The 15,260-nt window shown below is 50.4% G+C and overlaps 1 protein-coding gene across 3 annotated transcripts in view; it reads left to right on the top strand.

Annotated features, from left to right (window-relative positions):
• The window catches only part of LOC121269076 (growth factor receptor-bound protein 7-like), a 293,792-nt gene that overhangs the window by 81,516 nt on the left and 197,016 nt on the right, over positions 1-15,260 (top strand). For 2 of the 3 annotated variants that reach the window (XM_041173521.1, XM_041173520.1), the window contains exon 1: positions 8,728-8,814. The exons of the other annotated variant lie outside the window; for it this stretch is intronic. In XM_041173521.1, the coding sequence (XP_041029455.1) occupies positions 8,806-8,814 (9 nt within the window). In that variant the 5' untranslated portion in view covers positions 8,728-8,805. Of the gene's footprint in view, positions 1-8,727; positions 8,815-15,260 lie in introns of those variants that run through there. 3 annotated transcript variants of the gene reach the window in all.

Genomic DNA, 15,260 nt, shown 5'->3' with positions numbered 1-15,260 from the left:
AAGGCAGCGACCCAGGCATAGGAAAAAACAATGGCAATCTCAGCCCTGTCGACCCTGCAAAGTCCTCCTTACTAACATCTGGAGGGCTAGTGCCAAAATTGGGAGATCTGTCTCACAGACTAGTCAAGCAACAGCCTGACATAGTCATCCTCACGGAATCATACCTTACAGATAATGTCCCAGACTCCACCATCACCATCCCGGGGTATGTCTTGTCCCACTGACAGGACAGACCCAGCAGGGGTGGTGGCACAGCGGTAAACAGTTAGGAGGGAGTTACCCTAGGAGTCCTCAACATTGACTCCGGGCCCCATGAAGTCTCATGGCATCAGGTCAAACATGGGCAAGGAAACCTCCTGCTGATTATTATGTACCGCCCTCCCACAGCTGATGAATCAGTGCCCCTCCATGTTGAACATCACTTGGAGGAAGCACTGAGGATGGCAAGGGTGCAGAATGTTCTCTGGGTGGGGGACTTCAATGTCCATCACCAAGAGTGGCTCAGTAGCACCATTACTGACTGAGCTGGCTGAATCCTAAATGACATAGCAGCTAGACTGGGTCTGCAGCAGGTTGTGAGGGAACCAACAGGAGGGGAAAACATCTCACCTCACCAACCTGCCTGCTGCAGATGCATCTGTCCATGACAGTGTCGGTGGGAGTGACCACCGCACGGTCATTGTGGAGATGAAGTCCTGCCTTCATATTGAGGATACCCTCCATTGTATTATGTGACACTACCACCATGCTAAATGGGATAGATTTTGAACAGACCTAGCAACTCAAGACTGGGCATCCATGAGGCGCTGTGGGTCATCAGCAGCAGCAGAATTGTACTCGAATACAAACCTCATGGCCTGGCATATCCCCCACTCTACCATTACCATCAAGCCAAGGAATCAACCCTGGTTCAATGAGGAGGGCAGAGTGCAGGAGGGCATGTCAGGAGCAGCACCAGGCATACCTAAAAATGAGGTGTCAACCTGGTGAAGCTATAACACAGGACTACTTGCATGCCAAACAGCATAAGCAGCAAGTGATAGACAGAGCTAAGCGATTCCATAACCTATGGATCAGATCTAAGCTCTGCTGTCCTGCCACACCCAGTCGTGAATGGTGGTGAACAATTAAACAACTCACTGGAGGAGGAGGCTCCACAAATATCCCCGTCCTCAATGATGGAGGAGCCCAGCACATCAGTGCAAAAGATAAGGCTGAAGCATTCGCAACAATCTTCAGCCAGAAGTGCCGAGTGGATGATCCCATCTCGGCCTCCTCTGGAGGTCCCCAGTATCACAGATGCCAGATTTCAGCCAATTTGATTCACTCCATGTGATATCAAGAAACAACTGAAGGCACTGGATACTGCAAAAGCTATGGGCCCTGACAACATTCCAGCAAGAGTACTGAAGTCTTGTGCTCCATAACTTGCCGTGCCCCTAGCCAAGCTGTTCCAGTACAGCTACAACACTGACATCTACCCGGCTATGTGGAAAATTGCCCAGGTATGTCCTGTACACAAAAAGCAGGACAAATCCAACCCGGCCAATTACCATCCCATCAGTCTACTCTCCATCATCAGTAAAGTAATGGAAGGGGTCATCAACAGTGCCAGCAAGTGGCATTTGCTTAGCAATAGCCTGCTCACTGATGCCCAGTCAGGGTTCCGACAGGGCCACTCATCTCCTGACCTCGTTACAGCCTTGGCTCAAACATGGAAAAAAGTGCTGAACTCCGAGCTGAGGTGAGAGTGACTGCCCTTGACATCAAGGCAGCATTTGACCGAGTGTAGCATCAAGGAGCCCTAGCAAAACTGGAATCAATGGGAATCAGGGGAAAACTCTCCGCTGGTTGGAGTCATACCTAGCATAAAGGAAGATGATTGTGGTTGTTGGAGGTCAGTCATCTCAGCTCCAGAACATCACTGCAGGAGTTCCTCAGGTGAGTGTCCTAGTTCCAATCGTCTTCAGCTGCTTCATCAATGACCTTCCTTCCATCATAAAGTCAGAAGTGGGGATGTTCGCTGATGTTTGCACAATGTTCAGCACCATTCACAGCTCCTCAGATAGTGGAGCAGTCCATATCCAAATGCAGCAAGACCTGGACAATATCCAGGCTTGGGCTGACAAGTGGCAAGTAACATTCACACCACACAAGTGCCAGGCAATGACCATCTCCAACGAGAGAATCCAATCATTGCCCCTTGATGTTCAATGGCATTACTGTCACTGAATCCCCCACTATCAGCATCTTGGGGGCTACCATTGACCAGAAACTGAACTGGACTAGCCATATAAATACTGTGGCTACAAGAGCAGGTCAGAGGCTAGGAATCCTGCGATGAGTAACTCACCTCCTGACTCCCCAAAGCTTGTCTACCATCTACTAGGCACAAGTCAGGAGTGTGATGTAATACTCCCCACTTGCCTGGATGAGTGCAGCTCCTACAACACTGAAGAAGTTGGACACCATCCATGACAAAGCAGCCCGCTTGATTGGCACCCCATCCACAAACATTCACTCTCTCCACCACCAACGCACGGTAACAGCAGTGTGTACCATCCACAAGATGCACTGCAGGAATTCACCAAGGCTCCTTAGCACCTTCCAAACCCACGACCACTACCATCTACAAGGACAAGGGTAGCAGATAGATGGGAACATCACCGCCTGGAAGGTCCCCTCCAAATCACTCACCACCCTGATTGGAAATATATCGCCATTCCTTCACTGTCACTTGGTCAAAATCCTGAAACACCCTTCCTAACAGCACTATGGGTGTATCTACATCATATGGACTGCAGCAGTTCAAGAAGGCAGCTCACCACCACCTTCTCAAGGGCAACTTGGAGTGGGCAATAAATGCTGGCCCAGCCAGCGAAGCCCACATCCCATGAATGAATAAAAAAAATGTCCTCACCTTCAGCCAAGAGGACACTTCCTCCATTGAAGAGCTGGAAATAAACAGTCTGAAAGACCCTTCACATCGCTTACCCACACCCTTCACCAGTGTAGACACACATCTTGGTGGGACCAAGGTCTAGAGCCAGGTCGGGTTCATAATCTGGTGGTTACCACATGGACTCGTGTCTGCAGCAGGAGGAGGCAGGTTCAGCCGAGCTCCCGGCACTCGGAGGGCTGCTGGGGAAGAGGCATCTGGGAGGTCCGTGTCAGATGACGAGCATCTGGTTTCGGCCTTCCAGTTCATCATGGAGAGTTAACGGAAGGCTTGGAAACATCAACCAGAGCTGTTAGATGCACTCCAAAAGAGTGGCACGTGAGTCGGAAGAGTGCGCCTGCCTCTGATGTGCGTGTATGGAGGTCTCCATGTTAAAGTTGGCAGACCCTAATCCAGCAGAACGCAGAGTTGTACGTAGACCTGCACTCCAGCGCAGTAGCCATGGGTGAGTTCTTGCAATGGCAATGTGAGAGGGAAACAAGGCACCTCGATGTCCCTCCAGGTGCTCCTTACCCTCAAGGAGTCAGACTGAGGCCCTCAGGCACCTGAAGAGACCGGGAACAGCGGGTGGACACCCCTGGGTCATCCATTCAGGAATCTCAGAGGTTGTCTCCTCCCTTTAAGTCCCCTTTGCCTGTGACCCCCTTCAACCTCGTCCATTCTCACTGCAGAGGGAGCAACTGGCCCACAGGAGAACATCCAAAGCAAGCCTGGGTCCCCAAGGCCTCAACTGTCCAGAGGACACACACTGAAGTCATCAAAGCCAACAGGATCACCCATTGCACAGGCTATCTCCACCCCTCCTGCAGATGTCAGGGCAGCAGTGGTAGGCCTAGAAATGTTAAGAATTTTTGATCACAAGTGGTTGCACAGGTGAACACATTTTGTCAATTTATAATTTGAAAATATATTCATTTGGACTGAATAATGGTTAACGGTATGTATTAGCTTCATTAACAGGCTTTGCAAGTCTTCCCCCTGATCCTCACCACCACTACAAGCAGCCAGACCACAAGTGATTCTGGAGGGAGAAGTGTGTGTTTCACAGGGCCTTTCAGAGCCTCGCCCAAGCACTCTCCCACGCAGGCGGAGCCTTCCTCACACTCATCTCAATGTCCGAGCATTTTCAGTGCTGCCTGCTCAGGCTCTCTTTCAGTTGGCCATCTGAGCTGACCCACATCTCCACGCACCCACTGATCACACTCCCATGCAGCACCTGAGCCCGTCCAACATGAGGCTCCTCTCACTTTTGAGTTGAGAGACATAGTCGTCATCATTTTTCTGCTCAGCTCCCCTGTCCTTTCTCCTCCCCCAGCCCATGTCCTCTTCCCCCATCACTGTTAACCCCCCCCCGGCATCACCTTCCACTTTCCCACTTTCACCTACCAACCAGGACCCTTTTTATGTCGGGGTGTCCAGATGAACATGCACATTCCCTACCTTCCTGAGAATCCCACCCCCATTCACATACACCCTTCCTGACCTTCTCCTTCCTACTCCCAGGGTCAGTGTCTGCCTCCAAGTTCCCACCAACCACCTCGCTGTCCATTCTACCTCTACCATTGCACCCTCACCCTCCCACCCTTCTGGCTCAGTCTACCACCTCATACTCATCATTAACTCCGAACACACCGACCCTCAGTTCGTTCCCCAGGAGGCAGTCATTGACTCCACAGACCTCTCCCTCGCACGTTCAACTGGACTGGACATTCTCGTTCCTTACCCCCCTCCTCCACCCTTACTCTGTCCTCCACCCTTACTCCCTCCTCCACCCTTACTCCTTCCCCCTTCTGAACTCCTCCCTCCCCCCAGACTCTTTCCTCTCCCCGAACACCTTTCAGCTCCTTGAGGTCCTTCCCCCCCGCTTGCCGCATTCTCCCCGTTACACCCTCCTTCCCCCCGTACTCCTTCCTCCCCCCCTCCCAACTTTACCCCCGACACCTTTGTTCCCCACCACCCCTCCCCAACCCCCCGCCCCCAGTACACCTTCCTCTCTAACTCATAGCTGGACGTTTCTCTCCCCCCTCCTGGCTAATCATCTGTAGCAGTCCATGGCCAAGACTGTGAAGTTCTGAAGTAGACCCGAGACATCAATGGAGACCTCCCATTTTCCGTAAGTTGCTTCGCTGCGGAGCCATACCCATGAGAATTGACCCAGCATGTGATGCACTTGTTCCTTCAGGGTCCAGTAGCTGTCGGGCTCCAGCGTCTCCTGCTCCTCGGATGTCCACCGCCTGAGCAAGGCCTTAATGGTAAGTCCTGACTTCTGCATGTCACGCTTGTCCAGACGTGTTCCGGTACAGCGTGTTTTCCTGCCAGTGTAATGTATCCCATTATTGGGATGCAAAGTGGGTTCACGCCTGCTTCCATGGCAGACACCATTGGATGATCCGGTTGTGCTTTCACGCTGGAGTGAAACTGATTTTTGGCCTTCCCACCATATTGTTGTCCCCCTCACCCACCATGTCACCTGAGGCCAAATTCTGGCCTATATTCCTTTTCCCCTTTGATTAGCTCTTCTTGCCAGTTTATTTGGGGATATATCTCCAATTTTATTTTACTCCATCTTTTACTCATGTCTTGAAAGTGCAAGATTTCTTCTTACACTTGTCCATTATTAAGTGGTCTCTGGTATTCTCCCATTGGGGTGATTCATTTCTCTCTATCCTTTACCTCAATCCATATGGATTCTGTTTCTGTCCCTTGTATTATCTCTTTGTTTTCCGACTACCATTTTGTTATCTCTAAGTAATGCAGTAACCCCAAAACCCCCCACATCCAAGCCTATCCTTTCTGAATATGTTACGACCTGGATTATTGAATTGACAATCCTGTTCTTCTTGCAGTCATTTTTCAGTTATTCCTATTGCATCTGGATCTTTGGGATGAATTATTGATTCCAGTTCCCTCATTTTTTTTGCTGCTCTGAATGTTGCTGTACAGTCAATTTCAATGTTTTTATTCATTGTTCCTCTCACTTTATCTCTAGCAGTTTTTTATACTTATCTAATATTACTGTATCTGTTCCCTGATGGTACCCAAGTTCCTCTCCTTGGTCTGACCTTTACACTCATCTCCTATTTCTTTTATCCCCAGGCTTATTTATCACTTCTCCACCCCAATTTACAAGAGATTACTGGTTTCTGTATTACAGCTTAAAATAGTTTGTCAGGAGATGGGAACAGACACCAATTCTCACTCGGGTACAGTTCCGCCCATTACATCTCTAACTTTCCCCAGTTCTGATGAAAGGTTACAGACCTGAAACATTTCTCCGATGAGAAAGAAAAATTGCCCATCATCCGTGGTTAACTAAAAAAGTTAAAGATGGTATCAAACTCAAAGAAAATGTATATAATTACGCAAAGATGGTTGGCAGGTCAGAAGATTGGAATGAATATATAGAACAGCAAAGAATGGCAAAAAGATTACTAAGAAGGGAAAAATTAGAGTATGAGAGAAAGATGGCTAGTAATATAAAGATGGAAAGTAAGAGTTTCTATGGATATTTAAATAAGAAAAGAGTTAACAAAGTGTGTGTTGCTTCAGTCTTCACGGTAGAGAACACAATTAATGTCCTGGAAATATCTGGGTCTTTTTCTGGTTGGCAGGATGTGATGAGTGGTGTGACACAGGAATCAGCGCTGGGGCCTCAACATTTTACAATTTATATAAATGACTTGGATGAAGGGACAGAAGGAATGGTTGCTAAATTTGCTGATGACACAAAGGTAGGTAGGAAAGTAAATTGTGAAGAGACATAAGGAGGCTAGAAAGGGACATAGATAGGTTAAGTGAGAGGGAAAAGATCTGGCAAATGGAGTATAATGTGGGCAAATGTGAAATTGTTTATTTTGACAGAAAGAATAAAAAAGAAGCTTATTATCTAAATGGTGAGAGATTGCAGAGCTTGGAGATTCAGAGGGATCTGGGTGTCCTAGTACATGAATTGCAAAAGGCTGGAATACAGGTGCAGCAAGTAATTTGGAACACTAATAGAATGTTATCATTTATAGTGAGAGGAATTGATTACAAAAGTAGGGGATTATGCTTCAGTTGTACAAGACACTGGTGAGACCACAACTAGAATATTGTGCACAGTACTGGCCTCCTTCTTCAAGGAGGGATGTAAGTACATTGGAAGCAGTTCAAAGACGGTTTACTAGACTGATACCAGGAATGGGAGGGTTGTCTTATGAGATTAGGCTTGTATTTCTCTAGAATTTAGAAGGCTAAGAGGCACCTTGATTGAAACTTTTAAGATCCTGAGGGGTCTTGACAGGGTGGATGTGGAGGGAGGATGTTTCCTTTTTTGGGAGAATCTAGAACCAGGGGTCACTGTTTAAAAATAAAGGGTCACCCATTGAAGACAGAAATGAGGAGAATTTTTTTTCTCTGTTGGGGGCAGTGAGTCTTTGGAACTCTCTTCCTCAAAAGGCGGTGGAAGCAGAGTCCCTGAATATTTTTAAGGCAGAGCTAGATAGATTCTTGATTAACAAGGGGGTGAAAGGTTATCAGGGGTAGGCAGGAATGTGGAGTTGAGGTTACAATCAGATCAGCCATGGTCTCATTGAATGGTGGAGCAGGCTTGAGGGGCTGAGTGGCCTACTCCTGCTCCTAATTCACATGTTCATATGTTAACCCTGTTTCTCTCTCTACTCAGATGTTCACCCTAACATGCTGAGGTTTTTTCAGCACTGTCTGTTTTCATTATAGTTCCACGCACACTGACTTTCACTGGGGTACAGTTCCACACACACTGACTCTCATTGGGGTACAGTTCCACACACACTGACTCTCACTGGGGTACAGTTCCACACACACTGACTCTCACTGGGGTACAGTTCCACACACACTGACTCTCACTGGGGTACAGTTCTACACACACTGACTCTCACTGGGATACAGTTCCACACACACTGACTCTCACTGGGGTACAGTTACATACACACTGAATCTCACTGGGGTACAGTTCCACACACATTGACTCCCACTGGGGTACGGGTCCCACACACACTGAATCTCACTGGGGTACAGTTCCACACACACACTGACTCTCACTGGGGTACGGGTTCCACACACACTGACTCTCACTGGGGTACGGGTTCCACACACACTGACTCTCACTGGGGTACGGGTTCCACACACACTGACTCTCACTGGGGTACGTGTCCCACACACACTGCATCTCACTGGGGTACGGGTCCCACACACACTGACTCTCACTGGGGTACGGGTTCCACACACAGTGACTCTCACTGGGGTACGTGTCCCACACACACTGCATCTCACTGGGGTACGGGTCCCACACACACTGACTCTCACTGGGGTACAGTTCCACACACAGTGACTCTCACTGGGGTACGGGTTCCACACACACTGACTCTCACTGGGGTACAGTTCCAATTTAATGCCATTTACCAATTGGTGGAATGCCAATAATGAAGCTTAATTTTGCTACTTGCTGTTTAGTATAGTCAGGTTTCCCATTCTGTGTGGAGATCTCTAGTGGTGCTGCCTCTAGGCAAATGCAATTTATACAAACTCCTGTTTAATTAAATTAGAATGAGAAACGCAGTGAGCCGAGAGCAAATTTCTTGTGATACAGGGCTATTGTTAGGAACAGGCTTGCTTTGCCATTTTGTTAACAGGAGATAGCATTCAGGCATTTCCCAGTGAGTATACAGGGCAGCGACTTGTACCCAATAAGTTACAGCACTCCTTTTGCATGGAGTTGCTGCCAAGTGCTGTTTACTAGTAGAGAACGAGTGGACTGCTTGTGAGGTGGAAGAGTTTTACTGCACAAATACCAGGGTTTCATAACAAGTTTCTTCATCAGCACCCAGATGTTTGAGGTATTCACATTCAACTCTTTGAAATGCTGTGATTCTTGGCTTTGTAAAATGTTTGTAGGACTTACGGGCTTTGTCATTGTGGTGAATAACTGATAGCTCTTTGCCTCAGTGTTAAACAAACCAGCAAGACAACATTCTGCTGGCAATGAGTATAAAACATTAACAGAATAAATGTACAGCTGGTACAGTGGCGCGATACTTGGCTCAGTTTGTAGCACATTGTGGACAAAACGAAAAACTTTGAACCTGATATTTTTTTTCTAGATGGGGCTGAAAAAAATTGCATTGCAACAGTTCTTAAAGGGGCCAGTAGCCTAATCTGTGAAGCATGAAAGGGATTGTATGATCGGGGAAGAGGATCTCTCAGCTGTCCACAAGGGACAATCTTGAGACCTGTTCCAAGGCCCTGGCTAAATTCCCAAAAACACCAGTATGCATTGATCAGGTCTCAGATGTCTTGAATTAATATCTTAGTGTTTAAATATTCTAAAGCAGGCCCCACTCCTGGACTCCACAAGGTACAGGCAGCTACCTGCGAGGCACTCAGCCTCACTCGTCAGAAGGTGCCAGGCTCCATCTTGATCTGGGCAGATGCTGCAACTGTGCTCTAGGTTGGAGAAAGGGAATAGGCTTGCCCATTATGGATCAAAATAACAGAGTGACCACTTGAGTGAGGGGTTAGGGGCATTGCAGAGGCCATGGGGTTGATCCCAGCAAGTGGTTCAGGGAAGGAGAGGGGAAAGCTGGGGGTGGAGTGGGACTGCGTTAGGGTAGAAAGCTCCACCCAGACTCATTCCCTCTCCCGTTAGCAGAGATAGTGAGGGAGTGTTAGTGGTGCCTACCACTGAAGAGAGTAGCAGTACATCCTCTAGGACACAATTTTGCTATTGGGGTTGTCAGCTGGTTAAAAAACATTCGGGTGCAGCTACAAATAAACACATTAAGAACTCAAGTATAATCTAAAACTCAAAATATGAGTTCAGAAGGGTTATTTCCACAACACATTTTATGAACTTAGGACATCGCAAAGCATTTTACAGCCAATGGGGTGCAGTCGCTGTTGTAATATAGGAAACACAACAGCCAATTTGTGCACAGTAAGATCCCACAAACAGCAATGCAATTATGACTAGATAACCTGTTTTAATGAAGTGGGTTAAGGGATGGATGTTGGCCAGGACACAAGGATAACTCTACTGCTCTTCTTCAGATAGTGCCATTGGAACGTTTACATCCACCTGAGAGGGCAAACATGGCCTTAGTTTAAAATTTTCACCTGAAAGACAGCAGCTCTGGCAGGGCAGCACTCCCTCAGTACTTCACTGGACTCTCAGCTTGAATTTGTGCTTAAGTCTTTGGAGTGGGACGTCAACCTTCTAAATCGGAGCTGAGAGAGTGCTGGTCACTGAGTCATGGTGAATGTTGCATTTGTTCTCTGTGAGGGAGCTCATACCAGCAACACAGCATCAACCGCATAGTAAGAGGAGTCAATCCTGGGCAAAAAGCTGGTTGGAATACTCAAAAGTTAAACTCTTTACACTAAGAGATATTGGAAGGATTACAGTGTGAGCATCCACTTGTCAGGTCTGCAAAGTGGCTGCACCTGTTTGTGGCTGGGCATCTTGCCTCTTGTTAACATAAACTCTGGTCTCACAGTTCCTTTACCAGAAGTACACTGGGATATCAGGTAGAGATGGAGAATCTGGGAAGGCCACTGAGGTGGATGAATAGATTGCTCAACACGCAATTAAATATATATCTGGAGAGGATTCTGGATAGGGTGTGACAGTGGTAGGTGGGGTTGAGTGATATGGGGAGAAGGTGGGGTGGATGAGGTTGAGGGATGTAAGGAGATGGTGGGTGGAAGGGTGAGGTTGAGGGATGTGATGGGATAGTGGGTGAGGTTGAAGGATGGGGGGAGATGGTGAGGGGGTAGGTGAGATTGAGAGATATGGGGAGAAAGTGGGTGAGGTTCAGGGATGTGGGGAGATAGTGGATGAGGTTGAGGGGTGTGGGGGGATTGTGGGTGAGGTTGAGGGATGTGCGAGGTTGGTAGGTGAGGTTGAGGGATGTGGGGAGATGATGAGTGGGTGGGTGAGGTTGAGGGATGTGAGGCAATGGTGGGTGAGGTTGAGGGATGTGAGGGGATGGTGGGTGAGGTTGAGGGATGTGAGGGGATGGTGGGTGAGGTTGAGGGATGTGAGGGGATGGTGGGTGAGGTTGAGGGATGTGAGGGGATGGTGGGTGAGGTTGAGGGATGTGGGGAGATGGTGAGTGGGTGGGTGAGGTTGAGGGATGTGGGGAGATGATGGATGAGGTTGAGGGGTGTGGGGGGATGATGCGAGAGGTTGAGGGATGTGAGGGAATGATGGGTGAGGTTGAGGGATGTGAGGGGATGATGGGTGAGATTGAGGGATGTGAGGGAATGATGGGTGAGGTTGAGGGATGTGAGGCGATCATGGGTGAGGTTGAGGGATGTGGGGGGATGGTGAGTGAGGTTGAGGGATGTGAGGGAATGATGGGTGAGGTTGAGGGATGTGGGGAGATAGTGGATGAGGTTGAGGGATGTGGGGAGATGATGGGTGAGGTTGAGGGATGTGGGGAGATGGTGGGTGAGGTTGAGAGATGTGAGGGGATGGTGGGTGAGGTTGAGGGATGTGAGGGGATGGTGGGTGAGATTGAGGGTTGTGGGGGGATGGTGGGTGAGGTTGAGGGATGTGAGGGGATGGTGGGTGAGGTTGAGGGATGTGGAGGGATGGTGGGTGAGTTTGAGGGATGTGAGGGAATGATGGGTGAGCTTGAGGGATGTGAGGGGATGGTGGGTGAGGTTGAGGGAGTGGGGAGATGGTGGGCGAGGTTGAGGGATGTGAGGGAATGATGGGTGAGGTTGAGGGATGTGAGGGGATGGTGGGTGAGGTTGAGGGATGTGAGAGGATGGTGGATGAGGTTGAGAGATGTGAGGGGATGGTGGGTGAGGTTGAGGGATGTGAGGGGATGGTGGGTGAGATTGAGGGTTGTGGGGGGATGGTGGGTGAGGTTGAGGGATGTGAGGGGATGGTGGGTGAGGTTGAGGGATGTGGAGGGATGGTGGGTGAGTTTGAGGGATGTGAGGGAATGATGGGTGAGCTTGAGGGATGTGAGGGGATGGTGGGTGAGGTTGAGGGAGTGGGGAGATGGTGGGTGAGGTTGAGGGATGTGAGGCGATCATGGGTGAGATTGAGAGATGTGAGGGGATGGTGGGTGAGGTTGGAGAATGTGGGGAGATGGTGGGTGAGGTTGAAGGATGTGGGGAGATGGTGAGTGGGTGAGTGAGGTTGAGGGATGTGAGGGGATGGTGGATGATGTTGAGGGATGTGGGGAGATGGTGGGTGAGGTTGAGGGATGCGGGGAGAGAGTGGGTGAGGTTGAGGGCTGTGGGGAGATGGTGGATGAGGTTGAGGGGGTGGGGGGATGGTGAGTGGGAGGGTGAGGTTGAGGGATGTGAGGGGATGATGGGTGTTGAGGGATGTGAGGGAATGATGGGTGAGGTTGAGGGATGTGAGGCGATCGTGGGTGAGGTTGAGGGATGTGGGGGGATGGTGGGTGAGGTTGAGGGATGTGAGGGAATGATGGGTGAGGTTGAGGGATGTGAGGGGATGGTGGATGAGGTTGAGGGATGTGAGAGGATGGTGGATGAGGTTGAGAGATGTAGGGAGCTAGTGGGTGAGGTTGAGGGATGTGGGGGGTGGTGGGTGAGGTTGAGGGATGTGGGGAGATGGTGAGTGAGGTTGAGGGCTGTGGGGAGATGGTGGATGAGGTTGAGGGGTGTGGGGGGATGGTGAGTGGGTGGGTGAGGTTGAGGGATGTGAGGGGATGATGGGTGAGGTTAAGGGATGTGGTGGAATGATGGGTGAGGTTGAGGGGTGTGAGGCGATCGTGGGTGAGGTTGAGGGATGTGAAGGGATGGTGGGTGAGGTTGAGGGATGTGAGGGAATGATGGGTGAGGTTGAGGGATGTGAGGGGATGGTGAGTGATGTTGAGTGATGTGAAGGGATGGTTGGTGAGTTTGAGGGATGTGGAGGGATGGTGGTTGAGTTTGAGGGATGTGGGGGATGGTGGGTGAGTTTGAGGGATGTGAGGGAATGATGGGTGAGCTTGAGGGATGTGAGGGGATGGTGGGTGAGGTTGAGGGAGTGGGGAGATGTTGGGTGAGGTTGAGGGATATGAGGTGATCGTGGGTGAGGTTGAGAGATGTGAGGGGATGTTGGGTGAGGTTGAGGGATGTGAGGGGATGGTGGGTGAGGTTGAGGGTTGTGGGGGGATGGTGGGTGAGGTTGAGGGATGTGAGGGGATGGTGGGTGAGGTTGAGGGATGTGAGGGGATGGTGGGTGAGGTTGAGGGATGTGAGGGGATGGTGGGTGAGGTTGGAGAATGTGGGGGGATGGTGGGTGAGGTTGAAGGATGTGGGGAGATGGTGAGTGGGTGAGTGAGGTTGAGGGATGTGAGGGGATGGTGGATGATGTTGAGAGATGTAGGGAGATGGGTGAGGTTGAGTGATGTGTGGAGATGGTGGGTGAGGTTGAGGGATGTGGGGAGATGGTGGGTGAGGTTGAGGGATGCGGGGAGAGAGTGGGTGAGGTTGAGGGCTGTGGGGAGATGGTGGATGAGGTTGAGGGGGTGGGGGGATGGTGAGTGGGTGGGTGAGGTTGAGGGATGTGAGGGGATGATGGGTGAGGTTGAGGGATGTGAGGGAATGATGGGCGAGGTTGAGGGATGTGAGGCGATCGTGGGTGAGGTTGAGGGATGTGGGGGGATGGTGGGAGAGGTTGAGGGATGTGAGGGAATGATGGGTGAGCTTGAGGGTGTGAAGGGATGGTGGGTGAGGTTGAGGGATGTGGGGAGATGGTGGGTGAGGTTGAGGGATGTGAGGTGATCGTGGGTGAGGTTGAGGGATGTGGGGGGATGGTGGGTGAGGTTGAGGGATGTGGAGGGGATGGTGAGTGAGGTTGAGGGATGTGAGGGGATGGTGGGTGAGGTTGAGGGATGTGAGGGGATGGTGAGTGAGGTTGAGTGATGTGAAGGGATGGTTGGTGAGTTTGAGGGATGTGGAGGGATGGTGGTTGAGTTTGAGGGATGGTGGGTGAGTTTGAGAGATGTGAGGGAATGATGGGTGAGGTTGAGGGATGTGAGGGGATGGTTGGTGAGTTTGAGGAATGCAAGGAGATGGTGAGTGAGTTTGAGGGATGTGAGGGAATGATGGATGAGGTTGAGGGATGTGAGGGGGTGGTTGGTGAGTTTGAGGGATGTGGACGGATGGTGGGTGAGTTTGAGGGATTTGAGGGGATGCTGGGTGAGTTTGAGGAATGTGGAGGGATGGTGGGTGAGTTTGAGGGATGTGAGGGAATGATAGGTGAGGTTGAGGGATGTGAGGGGATGGTGAGTGAGTTTGAGTGATGTGAGGGGATGGTTGGTGAGTTTGAGGGATGTGGAGGGATGGTGGGTGCGTTTGAGGGATGTGGAGGGACGGTGGGTGAGCTTGAGGGATGTGGAGGGATGGTGGGTGAGTTTGAGGGATGTGAGGGAATGATGGGTGAGCTTGAGGGATGTGAGGGGATGGTGGGTGAGGTTGAGGGAGTGGGGAGATGTTGGGTGAGGTTGAGGGATGTGAGGCGATCATGGGTGAGGTTGAGAGATGTGAGGGGATGTTGGGTGAGCTTGAGGGATGTGAAGGGATGGTGGGTGAGGTTGAGGGATGTGGGGAGATGGTGGGTGAGGTTGAGGGATGTGAGGCGATCGTGGGTGAGGTTGAGGGATGTGGGGGGGATGGTGGGTGAAGTTGAGGGATGTGGAGGGGATGGTGAGTGAGGTTGAGGGATGTGAGGGGATGGTAGGTGAGGTTGAGGGATGTGAGGGGATGGTGAGTGAGGTTGAGGGATGTGAGGGGATGGTGAGTGAGGTTGAGTGATGTGAAGGGATGGTTGGTGAGTTTGAGGGATGTGGAGGGATGGTGGTTGAGTTTGAGGGATGTGGAGGGATAGTGGGTGAGTTTGAGGGATGCGAGGGAATGATGGGTGAGGTTGAGGGATGTGAGGGGATGGTTGGTGAGTTTGAGGAATGCAAGGAGATGGTGAGTGAGTTTGAGGGATGTGAGGGAATGATGGATGAGGTTGAAGGATGTGAGGGGGTGGTTGGTGAGTTTGAGGGATGTGGACGGATGGTGGGTGAGTTTGAGGGAGTTGAGGGGATGCTGGATGAGTTTGAGGGATGTGGAGGGATGGTTGGTGAGTTTGAGGGATGCGAGGGGATGGTGGGTGAGTTTGAGGGATGTGAGGGGATGTGAGTGAGTTTGAGGGATGTGACGGGATGGTGAGTGAGTTTGAGGGATGTGAGGGAATGATAGGTGGGGTTGAGGGATGTGAGGGGATGGTGAGTGAGTTTGAGTGATGTGAGGGGATGGTTGGTGAGTT

Source organism: Carcharodon carcharias, chromosome 23 (genome assembly GCF_017639515.1).
Source record: "Carcharodon carcharias isolate sCarCar2 chromosome 23, sCarCar2.pri, whole genome shotgun sequence".
Taxonomy (NCBI): Eukaryota; Metazoa; Chordata; class Chondrichthyes; order Lamniformes; family Lamnidae; genus Carcharodon; species Carcharodon carcharias.
The sequence above is the reverse complement of the archived record's forward strand: the minus strand, read 5'-3'. Positions and strand labels throughout refer to the sequence as shown.